The sequence below is a fragment of the Pleurodeles waltl genome, chromosome 7, assembly GCF_031143425.1.
Source record: "Pleurodeles waltl isolate 20211129_DDA chromosome 7, aPleWal1.hap1.20221129, whole genome shotgun sequence".
NCBI classification, from domain to species: Eukaryota; Metazoa; Chordata; class Amphibia; order Caudata; family Salamandridae; genus Pleurodeles; species Pleurodeles waltl.
Genome location: NC_090446.1, coordinates 45280047 through 45307212, shown reverse-complemented (window position 1 = coordinate 45307212; position 27166 = coordinate 45280047). Strand labels below are relative to the sequence as shown.

The 27166-nt window shown below is 43.7% G+C and overlaps 1 protein-coding gene across 1 annotated transcript in view; it reads left to right on the top strand.

Moving 5' to 3' along the window:
* Window positions 1-27166, top strand: part of LOC138303596 (zinc finger protein ZFP2-like) — a 62227-nt gene extending 35061 nt beyond the window's left edge. The window contains exons 8-9 of the mRNA XM_069242877.1: window positions 20947-21030; window positions 21734-27166. Coding sequence (XP_069098978.1) covers window positions 20947-21030; window positions 21734-23193 — 1544 coding nt within the window. The 3' untranslated portion in view covers window positions 23194-27166. The remainder of the gene's footprint in view (window positions 1-20946; window positions 21031-21733) is intronic.

The following is a 27166-nucleotide window of genomic DNA, read 5'->3' as shown; positions in this document are numbered from 1 at the left end:
CGTCCGCAAAGCATTTTATTTCTCCAGCACCGCTTCCTTCAGAGACTTGCTACAATGTTTCTGTCGTTGTTGCTGCTTCTCAAGGAAATATTGTTGCTTTGGCTGAATTTTGGTCTAACTCTTCTCCTATTATTCCGTGTGCCAGCGCTAATTTGGATCAGCGAGGTGATCTTTCTAGGTCTGAGGAGGTTCACGAGAGGAGAACTGTGCTTAATTGTGCCCCCCCTCCACCACCACCTGAACAGCAAAAAGCATCAACTATTTTAATTGATTTAGGGAGCTCCAACAATGCAGGTTCTACACTGGCTGCCACTGTTATTGCTGATTTGCTAAGGTCTGATGGAAGAGGGGCAACCTGTCAGGGTGCCCAGGAGGAGTCCCAGAGGGACAATGAGAGTTCCTCTAATGACCTCAGGAGGGAGAAAGAGGTCCGTGCTTGTATTGAGGGCCAGAAAGCAGCTACTTGCACACAGAAGTGTAATTCACCTGCAGAACTGCCAAAGGGAAGACCACTGCGGCGAAGGGTCACCTCCAAAAAGAGTCTCTTCTAGGGTGGTCAGCAGTACTCTGAGTAAGGGCAAGCCTGGCTTTCAGAAAAATGCTGGCAGCTGTCAAGCTGTTTCTCCAAATGGCATAATGTGCTTATCTGGGTGACCCCCAGCTGCTTCCCCATGGTCAGACAGTGACTTAGCTAATACATCAACATCAAATCTGACCAGTGTTACTGGGTCTGATGGGCCAACTACCTGTGATGATAATCTTGTCTCTAACTATTCCTTACTTCTAGCTACTGCGCCCAGTACCCCTGAGCCTCACTGTCTACTGACGTACATATGATTCAGGTTCTGTGCTCAGAGGCATTTCAACATTATGCTAAGGTAAGAACTGATACTGCTCTTACTATACGAGTTACAGAACTTCAGCATTGGCTAGCAGGGGCCCAGGAGTTTGGGACAGCATCTGCAAAGGCACTTATAGGTCATGAGGTCTGGCTCACATTCGTCCAGTCTAAGATTGAAGACTTAGAAAATCACCAGTGCTGCAACAATCCCTCGGTCTTCGAGATCCCCGAAGGCAAGGAGTGGGGTTATCCCCGGCAGTTCATCGTACAACTTTTTCTGTGAGCCTTCCCTAATCTCTTGGACTAGGATAAGGATTGCAAAATCCAATGTGCCCATCGCATCCTGCTGTATTGTGTTGCAAACAAAGGCAGCAAGGCTCGCCCCCGGCGTATGGTGATCTATATCATAAACTTCTTACTTCGACATTCGAATTATTTGAAAGCTCGTCCCTCAGCCCCAATATCCATTGCCTCAGTGACTTTGATCAGATTTCTGCAAGTTGGCGATGGATCGACGTTGGAAGCTCCGACTCCTGATCGACCTACTAAAAGCCGCTGGGGTGCAAGTCTTCCTCTAGGAACCAGCTAGGCTCAGGTTCATGAGAGAGGGACATACACAAATGCGCTACACTGAAGCAGATACGACTCAAACTCTCAATCACTAGAAGGGGGCTCCAGGCCTCTGAGGTCTCATCATTAAACTGATTTATCTGTCGGTTTTGGTGCCCCACTCTCACAGGCAGCGATTGGCTTTGTATGTCCTTGGGGTATTTGGTGCTAATATGTCACTTGTAGAACCATTCTGCTTACTATATTGGATTGTACTACTTATTCCACTTGGGAAGGGTTCTCTCTTATCTCCTTATTCTTAATTTTTGTCTTTTTACTTTTTTTTGGGTCGGCAGTTTGTGATTCTGACAGCGAGAGGGAGGGATGATTTTTTTTCATTGCTACAAGGAAGGTGGGTCAGCCTGGGGGTGGGGTGGGGGTGCCTGCTATCCCAACCTAATGTTTGACTTTGAATATTTATTTGAGTGGGGCCTTTTGGGGGGGTGCGGGTATGGGGAGGCGGCAGGAAAAAATGAGTTGGTTTAATCACTGACATCTTTGAATCTGGGTATTGATTCTGTTTTTGGTAACCTGGTGGTCACTTGAGTACTTTTGTATCAAGAATCGTTTACTATATCTCCGTTTAAGCTAATGTGCTGGAACGTGTCTGGTCTCAATTGCCCTCTCACGCGACGTCTGGTCATACAGGAAATTGCCATCTATAGGCCACATGTGCTGTGCTTAACAGAGAACCATCTTGCATACTAAGATTGGTCTCTTTTGAGTCAGTTGGGTTATGTTAATATTACATGTACTAGTCAGTCAGTCTCATGCACATGGGGTGGAGATACTCTGCTCTAGACACTCTGGCTATAAGGTTCTTGAATCATCTTCAGACCTGAAGGGTTAATGGGTTAAGGTCCAGTTAATTACCTCTGGAAGACCTTTACTGTGTGTGCTGTGTATTGTCCAAATACGGACGATCCTGGGCTATTCGACTGGTTGAATATATAACTATTAGACTGGACAGGTGATTTGTTACCTGTGGGTGATTTTGAATGCATAATGAATCATGCAGTCGATAACACTAATCGAGCTGTCCATCCTCATATGACCAGAACTAGGGCAGCTATTCTTGAGATAAGAGTGCCTGGCCCAGTTGATATATGGCATATTGTATTTCCTACGAAGTCCGGCTAAACTTTCTATTCTTCGCCGCATAAGCAGTATTCTAGAATTGATATGACTTTTATTTGGGCGGAGGCAAATTCTACTTGCTGATATTGAGGTCTGTCCTAAGATAACATCTGATCATAATCCGATCATGTTGACCCTGACTTCCCCCGATACGGGCAAGGAGACTCACTGTTTCACGTTTCCTTGCTCTATCTTTGCAAATGCTGCTTATAGGCCATGTCTGCCTGGTTTGCTGAGGGAATCTATTTATTTGAATGCCGGCTCCACCCCGGGGGTCAAACTGCAGTTAATCTTGGACTTAAGTAATTCAAAGAGCGACACTACATTTAAATTGCGGACTTGTTTGTGGGAATTAGAATTGCTCAGGCAATATCGATTAAGAGTTCTGATGAGGCACCTGTTTATCTCAAACTAGTTAAAAACGGCTGTATACAGGATCATGGGCTCAGTGGAAAAAAGTAGCTCTCCAGTATTATGGCCTCAAGGCGCTTCAATGTGAGTTTGCAGAGAATATAGGCAGGGTATTAGCCCATAAGCTCATAGAAAAAACACAGGAATAGTATTAAATGTATAAAGGATAAAGGTGGTACCCTACACTATGGCACTCAAGATATCGCAAAGCAGTTTCTATAGTTTTATAAGGAATTGTAGATCAGGCTCAGTCAGTCGGGTGATCTGAGATCAAGAAAATATACGGGGAGTGAACTTACCCATTTCTGGCCTCTTGTCTTAAGAGTGACATTGATAGCCTGGAAGTGGAGGCAGCCATTAGATCACTGCCGATGGGTAAAGCTGTGGGGGAAAATACTATTCCAGTTTTATATGACTTTTGGTGGTGCATTTCTCTCTAAGGCAGATTGACAAAGGGGCGAGATTCCAGGCTCCTGGGGCTGTACTAACATAGCGATCTTCTTGAAGAAACATACTGAGTGGTGCATTTTATTTTGCCAGATCTCTGAACTGGAACCTCCTCTATATAACGGGGTGGGTGGGGGGGTGCAAAGGTCCTTGAACATATTTGGGCTATTATTATTGTTTATTTCTGATTTGTAGACTTATCTTACTGTTGAGACTTGTTTTGTTATTTAATTTTTCTTTACTCGTTGTTTTCACTGCAGGTGAGATTCTCTGTGTGTATTTCACTGTATATCTCTGTTTTCTTCGTTGTTGGATGCTACCTTGGTGATATTATTTCTGCTTGATGTGGTCTTGTGATCATTTTTCAACTCTATAAAATTTTCAATCACATTTAAAAAAAAAAAAAGAACCTCATATCACTAATATCCCTTATTGGATTTTTGTCATTAGTTGCATTTTGTTTATTACATTTTACTGTATTTTTCTAATTTGGTTTGGGTTTTGCATTTTGACTTTATTAATGTTTTGGTACTGCACACATTCTTTACACATTGCCATATGTTAAGCCTGTCTGCTCTTTGTTGTAGCTACCAAGGGGGTGAGCTCAGACTGATTTAGTAACTTTGAGGGTTCATTCTGATAAGAGTTGTGATTATTCTTTTAAGTGGGCAGTCACCCACCCAAACTAATAGTCTTATTTCTTAGAGTTAGACCCTAATGATTGGCCTACAGGAATGCCACCTCCTTCTCAGCATGTCTTGCAAATGGGGCCCAGTAGTTTTACCGGATCGAATTCAACTTGTAGTACATCAAACTACATGTCTGAATTAATTTTAAATCAGTAAGCACAGTCCACAAGCCCATGACACCCTAACATTCAATATGTGGTTGAACACTACATTGCAAGTCCTTCTATCAATATCCTCACTAAAGAACTGAACACCTGTTCTATCAGCTCTTCCCCACAGGTCTTATTAATTGGTGTGTGTCTCCTTATTCAGTTTACTCGAGGTCATTATGCTCATTTTGGTCATTTCATTGAAACGCTTTTGAATCAGTTTTATAACTCGTCCGTCTCTATGATTGTTATGTAGTGTTTGTTATGTACACTCTTACCAAAATAATCTGACAATATTGTTGAAAACTACCATTTTTGCTCACTTCCTTAGCCCTGCAACATTAAAAGAAATAGTGTAAAATAGAAGACAAGTGTAGGAGGCTGGACTGGCTTGTAGTGAGTACCAAGGGGTACTTGCACCTTGCACCAGGCCCAGTTATCCCTTATTAGTGTATAGGGTGTCTAGCAGTTAGGCTGATAGATAATGGTAGCTTAGCAGAGCAGCTCAGGCTGAACTAGGAGACGTGTGAAGCTACTACAGTACCACTTAGTGTCATATGCACAATATCATAAGAAAACACAATACACAGTTATACTAAAAATAAAGGTACTTTATTTTTATGACAATATGCCAAAGTATCTTAGAGTGTACCCTCAGTGAGAGGATAGGAAATATACACAAGATATATATACACAATAGCAAAAATATGCAGTATAGTCTTAGAAAACAGTGCAAACAATGTATAGTTACAATAGGATGCAATGGGGAAACATAGGGATAGGGGCAACACAAACCATATACTCCAAAAGTGGAATGCGAACCACGAATGGACCCCAAACCTATGTGACCTTGTAGAGGGTCGCTGGGACTATTACATAATAGTGAGAGTTAGAAAGATAACCCTCCCCAAGACCCTGAAAAGTGAGTGCAAAGTGCACTAAAGTTCCCCTAAGGACAAAATAGTCGTGTTAGAGGGAAAATGCAAGGAAAACACAAATCAGCAATGCAACAACGATGGATTCCTGACTGAGGGTACCTGTGGAACAAGGGGACCAAGTCCAAAAGTCACAAGCAACTCGGAGATGGGCAGATGCCCAAGAAATGCCAGCGGTTGGTGCAAAGAAGCTCTTACTAGGCTGAAGAACTGTGAATACTGCAGGAACGACAAGGGCTAGAGACTTCCCCTTTGGAGGATGGATCCCCCACGCCTTGGAGAGTCGTGCAGAAGTGTTTTCCCGCCGGATGGACGCCAACAAGCCTTGCTACACGCAAATCGTGCGTTTGGCGTTTTTGGACGCTGCTGGGGCCCAGGAGGGACCAGGAGGTCGCAAATTGGACCTGCAGAGAGAGGGGACGTCGAGCAAGACAAAGAGCCCTCACTGAAGCAGGTAGCACCCGGAGAAGTGCCAGAAACAGGCACTACGAGGATGCGTGAAACGGTGCTCGCCGAAGTTGCACAAAGGAGTCCCACGTCGCCGGAGACCAACTTAGAAAGTCGTGCAATGCAGGTTAGAGTGCCGTGGACCCCGGCTTGGCTGTGCACGAAGGATTTCCGCCGGAAGTGCACAGGGGCCGGAGTAGCTTGCAAAGTCGCGGTTCCCAGCAATGCAGCCCAGCGAGGTGAGGCAAGGACTTACCTCCACCAAACTTGGGCTGAAGAGTCACTGGACTGTGGGGGTCACTTGGACGGTGTCGCTGGATTCGAGGGACCTCGCTCGTCGTGCTGAGAGGAGACCCAAGGGACCGGTAATGCAGCTTTTTAGTGCCTGCGGTTGCAGGGGGAAGATTCCGTCGACCCACGGGAGATTTCTTCGGAGCTTCTGGTGCAGAGAGGAGGCAGACTACCCCCACAGCATGCACAAGCAGGAAAACAGTCGAGAAGGCGGCAGGATCAGCGTTACAGAGTTGCAGTAGTCGTCTTTGCTACTATGTTGCAGGTTTGCAGGCTTCCAGCGCGGTCAGCGGTCGATTCCTTATCAGAAGGTGAAGAGGGAGATGCAGAGGAACTCGGCTGAGCTCATGCATTCGTTATCTAAAGTTTCCCCAGAGACAGAGACCCTAAATAGCCAGAAAAGAGGGTTTGGCTACCTAGGAGAGAGGAAAGGCTACTAACACCTGAAGGAGCCTATCACAAGGAGTCTCTGACGTCACCTGGTGGCACTGGCCACTCAGAGCAGTCCAGTGTGCCAGCAGCACCTCTGTTTCCAAGATGGCAGAGGTCTGGAGCACACTGGAGGAGCTCTGGACACCTCCCAGGGGAGGTGCAGGTCAGGGGAGTGGTCACTCCCCTTTCCTTTGTCCAGTTTCGCGCCAGAGCAGGGGCTAAGGGGTCCCTGAACCGGTGTAGACTGGCTTATGCAGAATTGGGCACATCTGTGCCCAACAAAGCATTTCCAGAGGCTGGGGGAGGCTACTCCTCCCCTGCCTTCACACCATTTTCCAAAGGGAGAGGGTGTCACACCCTCTCTCAGAGGAAGTTCTTTGTTCTGCCATCCTGGGCCAGGCCTGGCTGGACCCCAGGAGGGCAGCTGCCTGTCTGAGGGGTTGGCAGCAGCAGCAGCTGCAGAGAAACCCCAGGAAGGGCAGTCTGGCAGTACCAGGGTCTGTGCTACAGACCACTGGGATCATGGAATTGTACCAACAATGCCAGGATGGCATAGAGGGGGCAATTCCATGATCATAGACATGTTTCATGGCCATATTCGGAGTTACCATGGTGAAGCTACATATAGGTAGTGACCTATATGTAGTGCACGCGTGTAATGGTGTCCCCGCACTCACAAAGTTCAGTGAATTGGCTCTGAACAATGTGGGGGCACCTTGGCTAGTGCCAGGGTGCCCTCACACTAAGTAACTTTGCACCTAACCTTTACCAGGTAAAGGTTAGACATATAGGTGACTTATAAGTTACTTAAGTGCAGTGTAAAATGGCTGTGAAATAACGTGGACGTTATTTCACTCAGGCTGCAGTGGCAGGCCTGTGTAAGAATTGTCAGAGCTCCCTATGGGTGGCAAAAGAAATGCTGCAGCCCATAGGGATCTCCTGGAACCCCAATACCCTGGGTACCTCAGTACCATATACTAGGGAATTATAAGGGTGTTCCAGTAAGGCAATGTAAATTGGTAAAAATGGTCACTAGCCTGTCAGTGACAATTTGGAAAGAAATGAGAGAGCATAACCACTGAGGTTCTGATTAGCAGAGCCTCAGTGAGACAGTTAGTCACTACACAGGTAACACATTCAGGCACACTTATGAGCACTGGGGCCCTGGGTTACCAGGGTCCCAGTGACACATACAACTAAAACAACATATATACAGTGAAAGATGGGGGTAACATGCCAGGCAAGATGGTACTTTCCTACACAACCCCCCCCCAAACGAAGGACAATAAGACTAGCCATTACCTGATGAGTCTTCATTGTCTAAGTGGAAATATCTGGAGAGTCCATCTGCATTGGAGTGGCTACTCCCAGGTCTATGTTCCACTGTATAGTCCATTCCCTGTAGGGATATGGACCACCTCAACAATTTAGGATTTTCACCTTTCATTTGTTTTAGCCAAAGTAGAGGTTTGTGGTCTGTCTGAACAATGAAGTGAGTGCCAAACAGGTATGGCCTCAACTTCTTCAGAGCCCAGACCACAGCAAAGGCCTCCCTCTCAATGGCAGACCAACGCTTTTCTCTAGGGGTCAACCTTCTACTAATAAAAGCAACAGGTTGATCCTGGCCCTCAGAATTAAGTTGTGATAGGACTGCCCCTACTCCTAATTCAGATGCATCAGTTTGGACATAGAATTTTTTAGAGTAACAAGGGCTTTTTAGGACAGGTGCAGAGCACATGGCCTGCTTCAGCTCCTCAAAAGCTTTCTGACAGTTTGCTGTCCATAATACCTTTTTAGGCATTTTCTTGGATGTGAGGTCATTAAGAGGGGCTGCAATGGAGCCATAGTTCTTAATGAACCTCCTGTAATACCCAGTGAGGCCTAGGAAGGCTCTCACCTGAGTCTGAGTGGTAGGGGGAACCCAATCAATAATAGTTTGGATTTTCCCCTGAAGTGGTGCAATCTGTTCCCCACCAACAAGGTGTCCCAGATAAACCACCTTACCCTGCCCTATCTGGCACTTTGAAGCCTTGATAGTGAGGCCTGCCTTTTGCAGAGCCTCCAAAACTTTCCATAGGTGGACCAGGTGATCATCCCAGCTGGAGCTAAAGACAGCTATATCATCCAAATATGCTGCACTGAAAGCTTCCAGCCCTTGCAGGACTGTGTTCACCAACCTCTGAAAAGTGGCAGGTGCATTTTTCAAACCAAAAGGCATTACAGTAAACTGGTAATGTCCTCCAATGGTAGAAAATGCAGTCTTAGGTTTAGCATCTTCTGGCAATTTGATCTGCCAATACCCTGCAGTCAAATCAAAAGTGCTTAGATACTTGGCAGTTGCCAGTGTATCTATAAGCTCATCTGCCCTGGGTATAGGGTGAGCATCAGTTTTGGTTAGCAAGTTGAGACCTCTATAGTCTACACAAAACCTCATTTCCTTCTTTCCATCTTTAGAATTGGGTTTTGGTACCAGTACCACAGGAGAAGCCCATGGACTGTCAGAGTGCTCAACCACTCCTAGTTCCAACATTTTCTGAACTTCTTGCTTTATGCAGTCCCTGACATGGTCAGGCTGCCTATAGATCTTACTTTTGACAGGTAAACTGTCTCCAGTATCTATAGTGTGTTCACACCAAGAAGTGGTGCCTGGCACAATGGAGAAGAGTTCTGAAAATTGTCCTAGGAGATTTATGCAATCATCTTTCTGCTCAGCAGTAAGACAATCAGCCAAAACTACACCTTCCACAAGAGCATCTTGTTCTGTGGAAGAGAAGAGATCAGGTAGAGGATCACTGTCTTCTTCCTGTCCCTCATCTGTTGCCATGAGCAGGGTGAGATCAGCCCTGTCATAGTAGGGTTTCAGGCGGTTGACATGGAGCACCCTAAGGGGACTCCTGGCAGTGCCTAAGTCAACCAAGTAGGTGACTTCACCCTTCTTTTCAACAATTGTGTGGGGTCCACTCCATTTATCTTGGAGTGCTCTTGGGGCCACAGGCTCCAAGACCCACACTTTCTGCCCTGGTTGGTACTGAACCAAAACAGCCTTCTGATCATGCCATTGCTTCTGGAGCTCTTGGCTGGCCTGAAGGTTTTTACTGGCCTTTTTCATGTACTCAGCCATCCTTGATCTGAGGCCAAGTACATAGTCCACAATATCCTGCTTAGGAGCTTTTAAAGGTTGTTCCCAACCCTCCTTTACAAGTGTGAGTGGACCCCTAACAGGGTGTCCAAAAAGAAGTTCAAAGGGGCTGAAGCCCACTCCTTTCTGGGGTACCTCCCTGTAGGCAAAAAGGAGGCATGGTAGAAGGATATCCCATCTCCTGCGGAGTTTTTCAGGGAGTCCCATAATCATGCCTTTGAGAGTTTTATTAAATCTCTCCACCAGTCCATTTGTTTGTGGATGATAGGGTGTTGTGAACTTGTAAGTTACACCACACTCCTTCCACATGGCCTTTAAGTATGCAGACATGAAATTGCTTCCTCTGTCTGATACTACTTCCTTTGGGAAGCCCACCCTGGAAAATATTCCCAGGAGGGCCTTTGCCACTGCAGGAGCTGTAGTGGTCCTTAAAGGAATAGCTTCAGGATATCTTGTGGCATGGTCCACTACCACTAAGATAAACCTATTGCCTGAAGCAGTAGGAGGGTCAAGGGGGCCAACTATGTCAACCCCTACCCTTTCAAAGGGAACCCCAACCACAGGCAGTGGGATAAGGGGTGCCTTTGGAGTGCCACCTGTCTTGCCACTGGCTTGACAGGTTTCACAGGACTTACAAAATTCCTTTGTGTCCTCAGACATCCTAGGCCAATGAAACAATGGTACCAATCTGTCCCAAGTTTTCATTTGACCCAGGTGCCCAGCTAAGGGAATGTCATGTGCCAGTGTTAGGAGGAACTTTCTGTACTCCTGAGGAATCACTAATCTCCTGGCAGCTCCAGGTTTAGGATCCCTATGCTCAGTGTACAAGAGGTTGTCCTCCCAGTAAACTCTGTGAGAGTCACTGACATCCCCATTAGCCTGTTTGACAGCTTGCTGTCTGAGACCCTCTAATGTGGGACAGGTTTGCTGTGCCACACTCAGCTCCTCCCTGGCAGGCCCCCCTTCACCCAAAAGCTCAGCAGTGTCTGCTTCCAGCTCCTCTGGTGTAGGTTCTGCACAGGGAGGGAATTCTTCTTCCTCAGAAGTAGAATCCACTGTAGAGGGAGGGATAGTAGGAAGTGGTTTGCTTCTACTAGCCCTAGCTTTAGGGAGCACTTGGTCCATTGTTCCAGGATCCAAGCTTCCCTGTCCTTTTTGCTTTTTGGCCTGAGCCCTTGTCAAAGCAAAAATATGCCCTGGGATGCCCAGCATTGCTGCATGGGCCTCCAACTCCACATCTGACCAAGCTGATGTCTCCAAATCATTCCCTAATAGACAGTCTACAGGTAAATCTGAAGCTACCACAACTTTCTTTGGACCAGATACCCCCCCCCAGTTGAGATTTACAACAGCCATGGGGTGGCTTTGTGTTATGTTGTGAGCATCGGTTACTTGGTACTGGTGTCCAAGTATGTGTTGTTCAGGGTGCACCAGTTTCTCAATCACCATTGTGACACTGGCACCTGTGTCCCTGTAGGCCTGGACCTCAACACCATTTATTAGGGTTAGTTGCTTGTACTTCTCCAAGTTATGGGGGCAAGCAACCAAAGTGGCTAAGTCAATAGCCCCTTCAGAGACTAAAGTAGCCTCTGTGGTCTCCCTAATTAGACCAACCCCAACTAAATTACCAAAAGTGAGCCCAGCTACTCCCTTGGATTGGCTATTAGTAGGTTTGCTCCCACCACCACTGCTATTAGTAGGGACACTAGGTGTAGCAGTAGGGGTTGTAGTGGTAGGAGCTGTGGTGCCTTTCTTTGGACAACTGGGATCTGTTGTCCAATGGCCTTTTATTTTACATAAATAGCACCATGGTTTCTTTTCCTTGTTCTGATTAAAGGAGGATTTGGACCCACCACCCCCACCAGAGTGTTTTTGTGGGCCTGATGAAGACTCATTTTTAGATTTGTCCCCACCCTTGTCAGAAGACTTACCATCCTTCTTTTTGTTGCCATCTTTGTCACCCCCTGTATGAACTTTTCTGTTCACTCTTGTTCTGACCCATTTGTCTGCCTTCTTTCCCAATTCTTGGGGAGAGGTCAGATCAGAGTCCACCAAGTACTGGTGCAACAAATCAGACACACAATTATTAAGAATATGCTCTCTCAGGATCAAGTTATACAGGCTGTCATAATCAGTAACTTTACTGCCATGTAACCACCCCTCCAGGGCCTTCACTGCCTGGTCAATGAAATCAACCCAGTCTTGTGAAGACTCCTTTTTGGTATCTCTGAACTTTATCCTGTACTGTTCAGTGGTTAAGCCATAACCATCCAGGAGTGCATTCTTAAGAACTTGGAAATTGTTAGCATCATTTTCTTTTACAGTAAGGAGCCTATCCCTACCTTTTCCAGTAAATGATAGCCATAGGATAGCAGCCCACTGCTTTTGAGGGACATCCTGTACAGCACAGGCCCTCTCAAGTGCAGCAAACCACTTGTTAATGTCATCCCCCTCCTTATAAGGGGGAACTATCTTGTGCAGATTCCTGGAATCATGCTCTTTTGCAGGATGACTATGGGGAATACTGCTGCTGCCACCATGGGTATCTAAACCCATCTTCTGTCTTTCCCTCTCTATTTCTAAAGACTGTCTATCCAAATCCAGCTGTTGCTTCTTGAGCTTCAGTCTGGTTTGCTCCACTCTCAATCTATTGAGCTCCCTTTCTAACAATCTGTCATCAGGGTGGGTGGGAGGGACATTTCTAGATACAGAGGTATGATGGGAATGAACAGATGGAGACCTGTCCCTTACAGAGGGCACCCTAACAGCTTGGCTACCAGTATAATGTGAGAGCACACCATTAGTATGGTGTGATTCAACCTCTGTACCAACTATGCTAGACTGTCTAGTAATGGGCAGGCTGAGAAGTTTCTTTCCTGAACCTTTTCCTGGGGGAGTCCCTGGATCAGATTGAGAACCATTAGCTACTTTTTCTACAGATTGGGCACTTATGGCCTTATCCTGTACCCTAAGCATGTTAATTAACAGTTCTAAGGAAGGATTCTTCCCTACACTCAAACCTCTCTCTATGCAGAGACTCCTTGCTCCTTTCCAGCTAAGGTGATCATATGCAAGTTTGGACAGTTCAACTTTTTGGCCTGTGCCAGACATTTTTAGAGAGAGTTAAAGTGATAGGAAAAGAGAAAAAAGTTTTCAGAACTTTTTGGAAAGACAGAAAAAAACTTTTTAAACTTTTAAGAACTTTTTGAAAGTTTAGAAGTACTTTTCAGCACTTAGAAAAGAGTGAAAAGAGGAAATGCAAAACTTTTTGGCTATGTGTATATACACTGACCTTGTTTTGTATATTTTTCTCTTATGAAAAGTACAATGACAAGAGTGGTAAGTAGTCTCAAGCACTTATCCCACCACTGCACAACCAATGTAGGAGGCTGGACTGGCTTGTAGTGAGTACCAAGGGGTACTTGCACCTTGCACCAGGCCCAGTTATCCCTTATTAGTGTATAGGGTGTCTAGCAGCTTAGGCTGATAGATAATGGTAGCTTAGCAGAGCAGCTCAGGCTGAACTAGGAGACGTGTGAAGCTACTACAGTACCACTTAGTGTCATATGCACAATATCATAAGAAAACACAATACACAGTTATACTAAAAATAAAGGTACTTTATTTTTATGACAATATGCCAAAGTATCTTAGAGTGTACCCTCAGTGAGAGGATAGGAAATATACACAAGATATATATACACAATAGCAAAAATATGCAGTATAGTCTTAGAAAACAGTGCAAACAATGTATAGTTACAATAGGATGCAATGGGGAAACATAGGGATAGGGGCAACACAAACCATATACTCCAAAAGTGGAATGCGAACCACGAATGGACCCCAAACCTATGTGACCTTGTAGAGGGTCGCTGGGACTATTAGATAATAGTGAGAGTTAGAAAGATAACCCTCCCCAAGACCCTGAAAAGTGAGTGCAAAGTGCACTAAAGTTCCCCTAAGGACAAAATAGTCGTGTTAGAGGGAAAATGCAAGGAAAACACAAATCAGCAATGCAACAACGATGGATTCCTGACTGAGGGTACCTGTGGAACAAGGGGACCAAGTCCAAAAGTCACAAGCAACTCGGAGATGGGCAGATGCCCAAGAAATGCCAGCGGTTGGTGCAAAGAAGCTCTTACTAGGCTGAAGAACTGTGAATACTGCAGGAACGACAAGGGCTAGAGACTTCCCCTTTGGAGGATGGATCCCCCACGCCTTGGAGAGTCGTGCAGAAGTGTTTTCCCGCCGGATGGACGCCAACAAGCCTTGCTACACGCAAATCGTGCGTTTGGCGTTTTTGGACGCTGCTGGGGCCCAGGAGGGACCAGGAGGTCGCAAATTGGACCTGCAGAGAGAGGGGACGTCGAGCAAGACAAAGAGCCCTCACTGAAGCAGGTAGCACCCGGAGAAGTGCCAGAAACAGGCACTACGAGGATGCGTGAAACGGTGCTCGCCGAAGTTGCACAAAGGAGTCCCACGTCGCCGGAGACCAACTTAGAAAGTCGTGCAATGCAGGTTAGAGTGCCGTGGACCCCGGCTTGGCTGTGCACGAAGGATTTCCGCCGGAAGTGCACAGGGGCCGGAGTAGCTTGCAAAGTCGCGGTTCCCAGCAATGCAGCCCAGCGAGGTGAGGCAAGGACTTACCTCCACCAAACTTGGGCTGAAGAGTCACTGGACTGTGGGGGTCACTTGGACGGTGTCGCTGGATTCGAGGGACCTCGCTCGTCGTGCTGAGAGGAGACCCAAGGGACCGGTAATGCAGCTTTTTGGTGCCTGCGGTTGCAGGGGGAAGATTCCGTCGACCCACGGGAGATTTCTTCGGAGCTTCTGGTGCAGAGAGGAGGCAGACTACCCCCACAGCATGCACAAGCAGGAAAACAGTCGAGAAGGCGGCAGGATCAGCGTTACAGAGTTGCAGTAGTCGTCTTTGCTACTATGTTGCAGGTTTGCAGGCTTCCAGCGCGGTCAGCGGTCGATTCCTTATCAGAAGGTGAAGAGGGAGATGCAGAGGAACTCGGCTGAGCTCATGCATTCGTTATCTAAAGTTTCCCCAGAGACAGAGACCCTAAATAGCCAGAAAAGAGGGTTTGGCTACCTAGGAGAGAGGAAAGGCTACTAACACCTGAAGGAGCCTATCACAAGGAGTCTCTGACGTCACCTGGTGGCACTGGCCACTCAGAGCAGTCCAGTGTGCCAGCAGCACCTCTGTTTCCAAGATGGCAGAGGTCTGGAGCACACTGGAGGAGCTCTGGACACCTCCCAGGGGAGGTGCAGGTCAGGGGAGTGGTCACTCCCCTTTCCTTTGTCCAGTTTCGCGCCAGAGCAGGGGCTAAGGGGTCCCTGAACCGGTGTAGACTGGCTTATGCAGAATTGGGCACATCTGTGCCCAACAAAGCATTTCCAGAGGCTGGGGGAGGCTACTCCTCCCCTGCCTTCACACCATTTTCCAAAGGGAGAGGGTGTCACACCCTCTCTCAGAGGAAGTTCTTTGTTCTGCCATCCTGGGCCAGGCCTGGCTGGACCCCAGGAGGGCAGCTGCCTGTCTGAGGGGTTGGCAGCAGCAGCAGCTGCAGAGAAACCCCAGGAAGGGCAGTCTGGCAGTACCAGGGTCTGTGCTACAGACCACTGGGATCATGGAATTGTACCAACAATGCCAGGATGGCATAGAGGGGGCAATTCCATGATCATAGACATGTTACATGGCCATATTCGGAGTTACCATGGTGAAGCTACATATAGGTAGTGACCTATATGTAGTGCACGCGTGTAATGGTGTCCCCGCACTCACAAAGTTCAGTGAATTGGCTCTGAACAATGTGGGGGCACCTTGGCTAGTGCCAGGGTGCCCTCACACTAAGTAACTTTGCACCTAACCTTTACCAGGTAAAGGTTAGACATATAGGTGACTTATAAGTTACTTAAGGGCAGTGTAAAATGGCTGTGAAATAACGTGGACGTTATTTCACTCAGCCTGCAGTGGCAGGCCTGTGTAAGAATTGTCAGAGCTCCCTATGGGTGGCAAAAGAAATGCTGCAGCCCATAGGGATCTCCTGGAACCCCAATACCCTGGGTACCTCAGTACCATATACTAGGGAATTATAAGGGTGTTCCAGTAAGCCAATGTAAATTGGTAAAAATGGTCACTAGCCTGTCAGTGACAATTTGGAAAGAAATGAGAGAGCATAACCACTGAGGTTCTGATTAGCAGAGCCTCAGTGAGACAGTTAGTCACTACACAGGTAACACATTCAGGCACACTTATGAGCACTGGGGCCCTGGGTTACCAGGGTCCCAGTGACACATACAACTAAAACAACATATATACAGTGAAAGATGGGGGTAACATGCCAGGCAAGATGGTACTTTCCTACAACAAGTAATTTGGAGTAATGTTTCTATACATAATAATGTTATTTCAAAGATTTGGCTCTCTCATATGAAGTAGCCCATGGAAACCTAGATGTTGCTGCACACAACAAGAGTCATGGGTCTCTAGTTATGAAAATTACTTTGAGTCTTTTTTATTTGCCCCGTTCTCCACCCTCAGACAAGACGTAAGAGACTTATGTTCCCTTGTATCATTCATAAAGGCGTATGGAAGATCTTTGTAGGTCTGTGAAACTTCCATTTCAGACGGTCTGGACAATTAATAATAGGAATATAAAAACATTTCTACTGATGTTTTGGTTGTAGTGGGATGATGGCTGTGCTAACATGAATCAAATCCATTAGTTGATATAAAAGATTAAACCCTGTTTTCCAACAATGAAAGCAGGGTGAACCCACCCATATTGGCGTAGAGTAGGACACTCCAACAACAGAAGAAGGTTGTTAAGCCAACACTGTCATGGGGAAGCATTTACGTTGCACCAAAAGCACAAATAAAATAATGTTTGCACTGCTGTAGATCACATTGCAATTGTTTTTCTTAAAAACAGAGATTTTGGTTTCAAGATGGGGGGTGAGCCATTCCTGAACCCCACAGTGCACCAGGACAGAGGTGCTACCTTAGATTGTTTTGAAAACAAAAGCCAGTTCTACGATTCCACAGACCAGAATCACCTGTTACGAGACACAAAGACACCATGCGGACATTGACTGCTTCAGAAATGAGACTTGACTATTTCAAGGCCCGGTCGTAATAGATATACTTGTGGGTGGCTTCTGGAGAACATGCCCTTCAGTTTGCCTGAATGCAACACCAAGTTCCCATTCTCAGATGATCATTGGATCTGTAACCTTCCTCTGTCAAATGACCACGAGAAATCAAACAGTTTGACTTACTAGGCTTTTAAAAGGAAGCTCATCCTTTACAAGAGGAAACATTTGTGGATGCAGCATTTGATGCAGCAATGCTGTTCTTCCGAGCCATCAGAGAAGTTTGTTGGACATACTCCGATGAAGAGAAGGCCCATCCAGTATCCCTGGAGGCCAGAGAGAGTGGAGTCTTGATTACGGCTTCTGAGAGGAAGCCATCTTCTGACAGCAATCATCTCCATGTCCCTCTGTGAGTCCCAAAGCCAGGAAACAGACTGCATCTGAATCGTTCCACCGCAACAAAATAATGAATTCCCACGGGCAATGTGGGGCCTCAGTGATCACACTAGTGTTAGTCCTCTTTAAGTAACCAGTGTGGCGCTCAACCCTCTACGACTCTATTGCCCAGGAATCACTTCCCTCAGGTAACAATTTTTCTAACAGAAAGGGTGCACTTTACATCGATACAGTTGTTATTTATATCGACCTTCAGTATTTTAATTTCAATTTGTGTAGGTCCATATAGATATCAACCTTCTTCATTTCGTCCATCACCAAACCGGAGCCATGCGGAAGTATCAGAAATAAGAATTATTGATTTTCTCTACAATGTGATCCAGCCCACTGCCAATGGAGCTATGCTAGATGAATTGTGTGATGCTCTCAGGTGTGTTGGGCGTGTGCAGACTGACAACTCGCAGAACGTAGGCTTTTTAATGTGTAAAAAAAGAGTCACTGTGGCTTTCCTTGGCCATATCTTACTCAGTGATATTTTTAAAACAGCAATAGGATCATCTGCTCATGTACGTGCAAATAATTGCTCTGCGGACACTTGTGCAAAAAAGTGAAACACAAGTTGGTCACACAGTCTTTGAAAACCTTACTTGCTGCAAATACCTCTTGTTTCCATCAACCTTATCATTCAGGAGAAGGGACAATGAGTGGAAGTCAGTGTAGAGCATGTGATTAACGATGACACATGCTGCAATCGTAAAATGTCACTTACCAGTAACCATCTGTGTGTTGCTCGTCGTGTTGTAGATTCATGCACCATCCTCCTCCCCTTTAGAAGGTGTTGCGGTGACATTTGATGGTTAGCTTTACAAAGCAGTTCATTCTGTACTTAACACACACACAAACAGACACACATATTTGATGGGGATAAAAATACCACAATTTAAGATGGTGCCTTCTTGATCATAAATCATTCTTGAAATCGAAACTTAGAGTTTAAAGCAAAAATGTTGTAATATCCCAAACTCAACACTAGATGCCAAGATAGAGCACATGTGATCTATTACACAACACGCCACAAACATTTGGTTATAGGGAAGTACCATTTTCATATTGCAGCTAATGATGAAAAATGGGAGTGTGTGTATTTATAGTGTTACGTGGGCAGCTTATCTAAGAGACCCCAGACAGCACTTTAATAATTGAACTACTGTGCAAGATTTAATTAGGATATTTACATAGCACCAGCATACTTACTTTTGGGTCACAAAAGAGTGTCTCTAAAATTATACAGTTTTTGTGACCAGAAATGACTATTAAAGTCCATGTTTCCTAGATTGTGGAAAAAAACTTGTAATACCTTAGATTTATTATGAATAGGATAATTTTGTGATTTTTCAGAAGCTTTAAAAATGTTTATTTTCGTTGATGAACATGGTCCAGGCAATTTAAGGGAAAAGTAGGGTAGCACAGTGGTAGAAAAATTATTGGGTACACAATTAAGTGGTAAAAACATTAATAGGATGCAAAATAGTCAGTATCTACACACACACAACCAAACCAAACGTGAGCATTAGCCATGCTGACCAGGGTAAAGTGCAAAAAGTACAGTTCTGGTTTAGATGAACCGAAGGGTCACCAACACACTCGAACCCGGAACAAAATTGTGCCTTACATGCATGACCAATCTTTTCCATGCATGGTTCTTATTGTAAACAATTTGAGAGACAGCGGGGTGAGAACTGCGAAACTGAACAAACTGACTTGTATTGTTCCATAACTAATATACATTAATTAAAAAGTTGTTGTGCATCTGTGCCTATGCACATAACACGTGTATGTATGTATATTATTCAGCAGTCTGTGCCCACTCACTTTTGTTGTGGTTGGACAGATTCAACTCCGTAGAACCAGGGATGTGGAATTTAATAAAATATCTACTTGCCCATGGGACAAGTTGCTTCGTAAATCTACTTGTCCTGTAAAAAATTCTACTTGTCCCTTTGGTGCCATGAAGTGCGGCAACAAATTATAGCAGCAATCTCATTATATAAGAGCTCTGATAATATCCTTTCTTATTATGGCAGGGTTAATACTATAATAGGGGTTGAACACTAGCAGTTTCCATATTTCGCCACCTTTCCGCAGAGCTATGTGCTGGGGCTGGAGGTAGCGGCAAGCAATAGTTCCAGGGCTGGAATGCCCTTTTGAGTCTTTGCAAACCTACTAACTTGTGTGTTAAACGTTTTTCCCAGCTCTTCTCTAATAATTTTCCTTACTGAGAAAGGTTAAAAATGTACTCCTGACAAGGGTCAGAAGTAAAACTCCTTCCAGGTTTGGGGAAAAAAGTGGTTAAAAGGAAAGTGAACTCTCAATACATTTTCGCATGAGCAAATCTACACCGACAGATTTGCTTGTGCTAAAGTACAGTTAAAAATAATTTTCTAGGAGTACAATTTCCTGGTTCACTTCTGTAAATCCTTGTGAATCAATCAAATACACAAATCTGCACTAATGCAAAGACATACACCATGGGTGCACTTTTGTGACTTTCTTTAAGAATTGCCCCCTAAATAGGTCTGACGTTAACCAAGACGTTTCTTTTTATTAAAACTCTATCTCTCTCTATCCATCAATCAGTCAATCAATCGATTATTTATAGAGCGCACTAGTCACCCGTTAGGGTCTCAAGGCGCTTGGGGGGGGAAGCTACTGGTCGTAGAGCCATGTCTTGAGGCGTTTCCTATTGGCTGGCTTCACTGTGACTGATCCTTCTTGCAGAACCCGCTACTACTCAGTGCCTGGATACCCTTATGGGTGACAAATTCTGCGCTCTGCATATCCATGTTACCTTACATTGCAGTGATCGCAATCTGCTGTTTCACAAGGAGCATATCGGTACACAAAGTAGTTTTGTTCAGAACCAAGAACTACTTTGGCAATGTGTGCTTTTTGGGCTGAAAAAATATATTTTAGCTTTTTGCTAAAACTTGTTTATAGTGATGAAGGCCCAGCAGCTCCCACATCTATAAAATTTTACAGAAGCAATGTCAAAACAATACACGCACTGACAAAACCAAAAGACTGACCGCCAGTGTCGCACCTATTGGCTTTGCCAATGCTTGTTTACAATGACGTTCCAGTATGAATATTTTTTCGAAATACTAGCATGCGTCAAGACATTTTACTAAATGATGCTGCTTCAAAGAAATGGTGCCTAAAATTTCACAGTAGTTTAGCAAAAGTTTTTTTTTATAGTTGCATTTTTTTGTGAACATTTTATTTTAAATGAATAAAAACATCATACTTACTTTCAAGCTTCTGCAAATATTTGCATTTAATCAGAGAGCATTCTGAGAGCATTCTTCATAACCTTATATTTTTAAACTTTGCAAACGTGTACACATTTTTTCTTTTTTTTACTGGAACCACTGTGGGTAGTGCAGTCCGAGCTTACAATATTTATTTAGAATGCACACCCTAATAATAAAAGCTTTGTATCAATGAACCATAAATACAAGCTCGGACAGCATTAACATATAGACACAAATATTACCTCAATTGCAAACAATTCCTTTCCCTGCTCTGTACTGTGGTACTGTAAATTGGCAGCCAAAGGATTTGTGCTGCAGGGGTTGGGCCTACTTGTCTCAAGGACAAAATAAACCTGAAAACTTGTTGTCCTGGCGTTGGGCTTTAGGAATTCCACACCCCTGCTAGAACCATTGCTCAAAAGATAGGAAAAAAATAACTTGATCAGTGCTCCTGGCACTTTAATTTGGAAGACTGAGATGGTGTGAGAAAACTCTAAGGTCAAATTTGTTATCAAGTTTATGTTCCCACATATTATTTTTCCTTTTTAATTGTGATTCTTTGGTTTGTGTACCTGGAATCTTATCACATATTTTTAAACTTTTTTTTTCAGGTCCACTTGTTCCTCCCTTGATTATTCTACTGGATGAAGAAACCCCTTCTGAGAAGGAGAAGGAGTCAGAAAGAGCGACAGCTGGTGAGTAAAATCCACCAAGTATGGATTGTAGGAAGAACCTCTGGGTTCTTCCCTTTTGATGTTAAACTGTTCTGATTAGTAATTAGGTGTCCTAAAACAAATGAATGTTTGAAATGACATGTGTTCATAAAACCATCCCACACTGGAGACTGCTGCTTCAGTCTGTAACTTTGTTAGCTGATACTGCTACCTCACTAACCGTGGGGTAACACCCCAGCAGTACATCTGGGGCACATGCATTGTCCTTGCACGTTTGATGCATCACCTCCAGCAGAGTCTAACAGTATTCACTGGGCACACATGATAGCAGTGCTTGCCAGCCAGAGCTAGTGTAGGAAGCACTGCATGAGGAAATATTATGCCTCCATTTGTGCACCTCACATGAACCTGACACACTACACTCCATCCGCCAAACATTACATCCCACCCTAAAGTATTTATTTTCACAAGAAGGACTGAATGACTGATCGCAGTAAACTAAAGTGATCCACTGTTATGTCCCTCCACGAGCCAGTGTTATTCCTACATCTTCATCCATGGCATGTTTTTACTCAAACTGTGGATATTAAAACATAATTTGCTTATCTGTGGTCCCTCTTGCTCTTTTCCTGGGATTAATGCAGGATGTTAAGCTTGGACTGCTAGTATGTTAAAAAAGATCATTGATTTTATATTCATAAATTAACTTTTATTTATTTGTCAGGAAATGGAACCAAGAACAGAAAAGAAAAAGGCGGAGATATAGTAAATTCTACAAAAAAATCAACTCTGTATAAAACTTCAACTGGAAAACTTAAGCTGAAATTGCTGCAGAATACTGAGAAAAGAACAAATTCAGGAAGAAAACATAGATGGTCCAAAAGTAAGGAGGACCTTGGAAGAGCGAAATCTCCTGCATTTGAAAATGGTTTCAAGCAGTCAACACATTCCACTTCATATGATGAAATCCCTAATCTAAATAGTTCAGATAACTATGAAGAATCTGAAAGTAGTCAGAAAAGCTCAAAGGCTCCTGATTTTCAACCAAAAGCACAGCAAACGGTTGGACCCTACAATTGTGATGAATGTGAAAAGAGTTTCAGGCATAACATTGATCTAATTCAACATAAAATGATTCATTTGGGCCCGGGTAGTGGGTTTGAAAAAGTAAAAAAGGTAAACAAACCAGGCCTTTATCCATGTGATAGATGTGATAAAAGCTTTACGTATAAAACAAATCTTAGTAGACATCAGCGAAAGAATACTAAATGCCGTGAAACTATTAGTCGTAAGATGGGGTTTGTTAGGCCCCAGAGGAGGAGACGTGGTGGCAAAAGACCTCACAAGTGTACTGACTGCGAAAAAAGGTTCAGTACAAAGGGAAATCTTTTTCGGCATCAGAGAACACACACAGGAGAAAGACCTTATGATTGTGATGACTGTGACAAAAGCTTTGGTAGAAAGGAGCATCTTGCTACACATCAGAAAACACACACAGAAGAAATGCAGGGGAACGTGGAGCCAGAAATGCCAGAAATACCAGAACCCGTATATTATCAATGTACTGAATGTGGGGAAATTTTCACTGACAAGATAGTTCTTCTTAAACACAAGATAAGACACAGGGCAGAAAAACCCTTTCAGTGTACTGAGTGTGGGAAAAGCTTCGGCCTTAAGGGAACTCTTGTCAAACACAGGAAGACACACTTGCATAAAAAGGCTTTAGTGGAGACCATGATTCCATTAGAGGCACCTGATGTGGAACTACTGTCCCCGCTGGCAGACCAGTCCCACGCATCTAGTGATCTGAGCGAGAGCCTCAATTTCTCATTGGGACTGATGGGCCAGCCACAAAAATACACAGGGGATAAATACCACACGTGCGGCCAGTGTGGAAAGAGTTTTAGCTCTGCGTCATACTTGCTGAAGCATCAGCAAATGCACACGGGAGAAAACCTCCACACGTGCCCTTATTGTGGAAAAGGCTTTCTCAGCTCGTCAAGTTTGATCACACACAAGCGAATACACACAGGAGAGCGACCTTATCAGTGTAAAGAATGTGACAAAAGTTTCAGTCAGAAAGGGAATCTTAATGTGCACCAGAGAACACACACTGAAGAGTATGCAGCTATGATGAAATTACAAGAAAGGCCACAAACTCGGAATACCATGGATCATTTTTAAAAAGGCATTTCATAGTATCACACACACTTAGTAATTTCCCAATGCCTTGAAATGTAAAAAATTCACTTGGGTTTGATGAAATTACCTAAATGTAATGGTAAAAATGTCAAACCACACTGAACTGTGAGAAAGGACAGATAATCATATAATCCAACTAAAGATTATTTCAGGGAAGATTATTTGTATCCACTTTTATTCTGCCTTCTACGTAAACAAACATTAGTTATTTTGGCTTTAGTTTACGCTCTTAAGAACTTTATATTTACTGTGTGTTGCTGACCAAAACATTACAGTGTATTTCAACTGAAGGAAGAGATTCACACAGTAAAATATTTTCCTAAATATTTTGATACTGTGTTGTGTTGGCAAAAGTGTAAATTTCATAATTGCCAATAGAAAACCACATTACACGTGAAACCTCAAAGTATATGAAGAATACAGCATAAAGAGGTGCAAAAGGAGAGAACCTTAAAATAGTTGGGTCTAAACAAGCAAAGAATACCACAGAGTATTAAAGCAAATGCTGACATATTCCCTAGGAGTATATTAAAAAATAAGGTATCAATTACCCCTTCATTCCAGTCAATCTACAGCATTGCAATCATTGTGATATCAAAGTGATTTAAACCAAGTGATTAAAATATTATTCCAGGATCATTAGCTACACTCAGTGCCCAGTAAATAGTACTTTCTCACTAATAACAAAAGAACATGTGACAGATTTGCAAAACCTCAAAACAATCCACAATTCTTGTATGATTTAGTATTAAAAGTACTTAAACAACTGCTTTAAACATCATAAACAACCATTGTTGCATTGGGGTGAAGGGTTCAAGAAAAATCTCTGGAAATGACGAATCTGTAAAAGAGGAACTGGATACATTGAATATAGAACCAGAACAGAAAATATATTGCTGTAAAAGTTAATACTCCTCATGGATGTCTTAAAAAAGGAGCCAAGCTTGTAGGCCTTAACCCAAAGAGCATCCCTGTTGAAACAAAAACACTTTAGTATGATATCCTGTAAATTAAATATGAAGAATCTATGTACATAAAATAGTGAACACATTTCTTCCATTCACAAATCTCATTCTCACAGGACTACAAACTCACTAGAGAGATAAAATAGTAAACTTTATTTAAGCAAAGCTTTTGTCTGATTTGACTTCAGTTCTGAATAAAGCCCTACACAGAGACATGTTGAATATGGAACTGTGCGCACTCCAAAAAAGCACTTTGCAAATGAGATGAAAACTTGCATCAAGCCTGAAAAAATAGTACGGAAGAGTGTGTGTTCTCGAACCGTAATACACAAAAGAAGTATGTTCTTGTCATTTCAAGAAACTAAAGACAGACTGGAACCGTTAATCCAGGAATAATGAAAAGGAGACATGCTTCATTGGGGTGTCGATTAATAACGAAAGCCCAAAATAGTGAATTGTGTTTATGTTGGTACAAAGATGCATCCTGTGCTGTTCCTCCTATTAACTGAGCACCACAGAGGATGTATGTGTAAATGCAAAAATGCAAACCAATACTGAACAGAAGAAACTAGATTCCACAGTATTCCAGAAAGGAAGAGAGGATTACATCAGAGGACGACTAGTGATGAAATGACACATAGAAAGGTGACCAGACTGAAATAAATATATTTATGTGGCAATGATTACATCGGTGAAACTGCCTGTATACTGTGCTTTCAATTCGCTTCATTAACCAGCAGATTATTGTACACCTGCTAAACGAATGCCTCTGGAGCCAGGCACAGAACCGATATAGCCCTGACTATTATATATGCAAAATGGTGTGGCGAAAAAAGTGCAGTCCCTTCAGTGTTGCTTCTCACAGTACCTCACTAGATCCAGAGGGCTCAAGTATTGCTAAATTTATATGAATAGTGAGTCCAGGAATGCAGACCTCTGGCCTGATACCCTGATGTAAAACCGGGTGTAAATTGTGCTAAGACAGGCAAGTTAAGAAGGGACCTCTCTTGGATCACCACTCCATGAATGAATGTCTGTGTGTACACTTAGTGTGAGTAACTCTTCACGCAAAGTGGTCCCTGCAGAAAGCACCTCTTAAAAGAGGCAATTTGAATATACCTCTGGGCATAACAGAATTACTTTAAAGAGAGTGGCGGTATTTTCTACTCTTTTGCTATAGGTACCCCATACAGAAATCAATTTTAAAGATGCTGGCCTCTTGTCCAACTGATGATTGCAATGAATGTAAGGCACTTTTTGGTAAAATCACACCTCATAATCACCACTAGCATAAACACTCTTAGAAGGTCACATATCCTCATGAGAAATGCATTTGTCAGAAGTTATTGGAATTAGTGATATCAAAGATGACCTTGTTGTGAATGGGGAAAGGAAACCATGAGCAAAAGTGATGTTGAGGACCCCTGTCCAGTAGATGATAAGCAAAACACTTGTTGGTTTAGCGTACACTTGGAAAATCCATGTACACAGTTCTATCCTAGCAGCCAAAGAAGAAAGATCAGAAGCCTCAACACATGGGAACAAAGCTCCGGACTGTTCTATTAGTGTTATTAAAGCATATTCAGGGCAAGGTTCATACTGGCAGAGATATAAAAATCAATCCTCTGCACTCGCAGCAGTGACTGCAAAAAAAGCCTCTGTCTAGGAGCTACAGCCAAAACGTATATGTCAAAAGTTTCTATGGTACAGTACATTTCAAACACAAAATGTGGTGAACATTTCAGCTTTGCAAAAAAGCAAGAGCCAGAAAAGTATTGGTAGTTCTAATCATGTCCTGCTAGTGACAGGACGAGTGGCAGGCTCCACAGGGGTTACTTATGTCAGAGATAACACTTCTACAGTGATGTCATTCCAGACAGGAGCTCGAGTCGGTAGGGCAGTGTGTATTTGAAGGTGGCAGGGCCGGACTGGGAGCACAAAGCAGCCCTGGCAATTTTGTCAGACCAGGCCCCGGGTCGGGTTTGCAAGTGCGAAGCACTGCTGCATGTGTTACTGTGTCCGATATTGCAGCACTTCTGCAAAACCGGCCCCCACCTCTGCAAAACCGGCCCCCACCCTGCCAGCCTCCTAGGGAAACACCTGATGCTCACTACGACCAGTCCGGCCCTGAAGATGGGTGACGTCATTGAGCGTTCAAGTGATTCTAATGCAGAACATGTTTGACATTGTTGTGGCTTTGAGCTACTGATTTGCTTTTGGGACATTCTTTTTTCCCCGGATGTCTTGCTTTCACAGATCCACATTTCAAGAGAAAACTATTGTGCACTTGGACTCTTCACACCCTGCTGTTCTTCACTGTGCTTCCACTCCAGGTGCCCCTCTGCACATGCGCACTGACTCACAGAAGCGCAGGTCACAGGAGAAAGCCAGTGTGGTTGTCTTCTTTTTTATAGAAATGTTAACATTATTATCCTTTGTTGATTTTTTTTGGTTTTTTTTTCCTGTGAAAATGTTTAACTTTTTTTTTTTTTTAAAGTTCCTAACGGTTACATCTGTTCACACCATTCATCGTACACATTTTTTGCCACAGCTGTAAATACCAGCGTATTCAGACTTTTTGAACATGTCTAAGATCATGTTAAAATAAGACTGTTAATTCTGCTGAACTGCCTGATTTTTTTTTTAAGTCCTTTCTAAATCAAGATCTCGGTTATTGGATGAGGACTGCACAGGTCTCTTGAGTAAAAATGCTTTACCTGCTCGTTGCACAACAGCACCTCTTCGTTATGAGTAGCGTTCGAAGACACCTACCCTATGATTTTAAGTTTGAATTTTAAAATGATGCATATATTACTTTATTTTAACTAAGCAGAGTGTCTGCTGAAATTATGGTTGTGTGCTGTTATATTTTCCATTTAATGCAGCAACATTTTAGAATTCCTGTTGTTATAGGTGGGAGGGGAGGGCTTTCGGGTAGGTTTCTTTCTTTCATTTACAAGAGATGTAATAAAGCATTACAGAGCAAATCC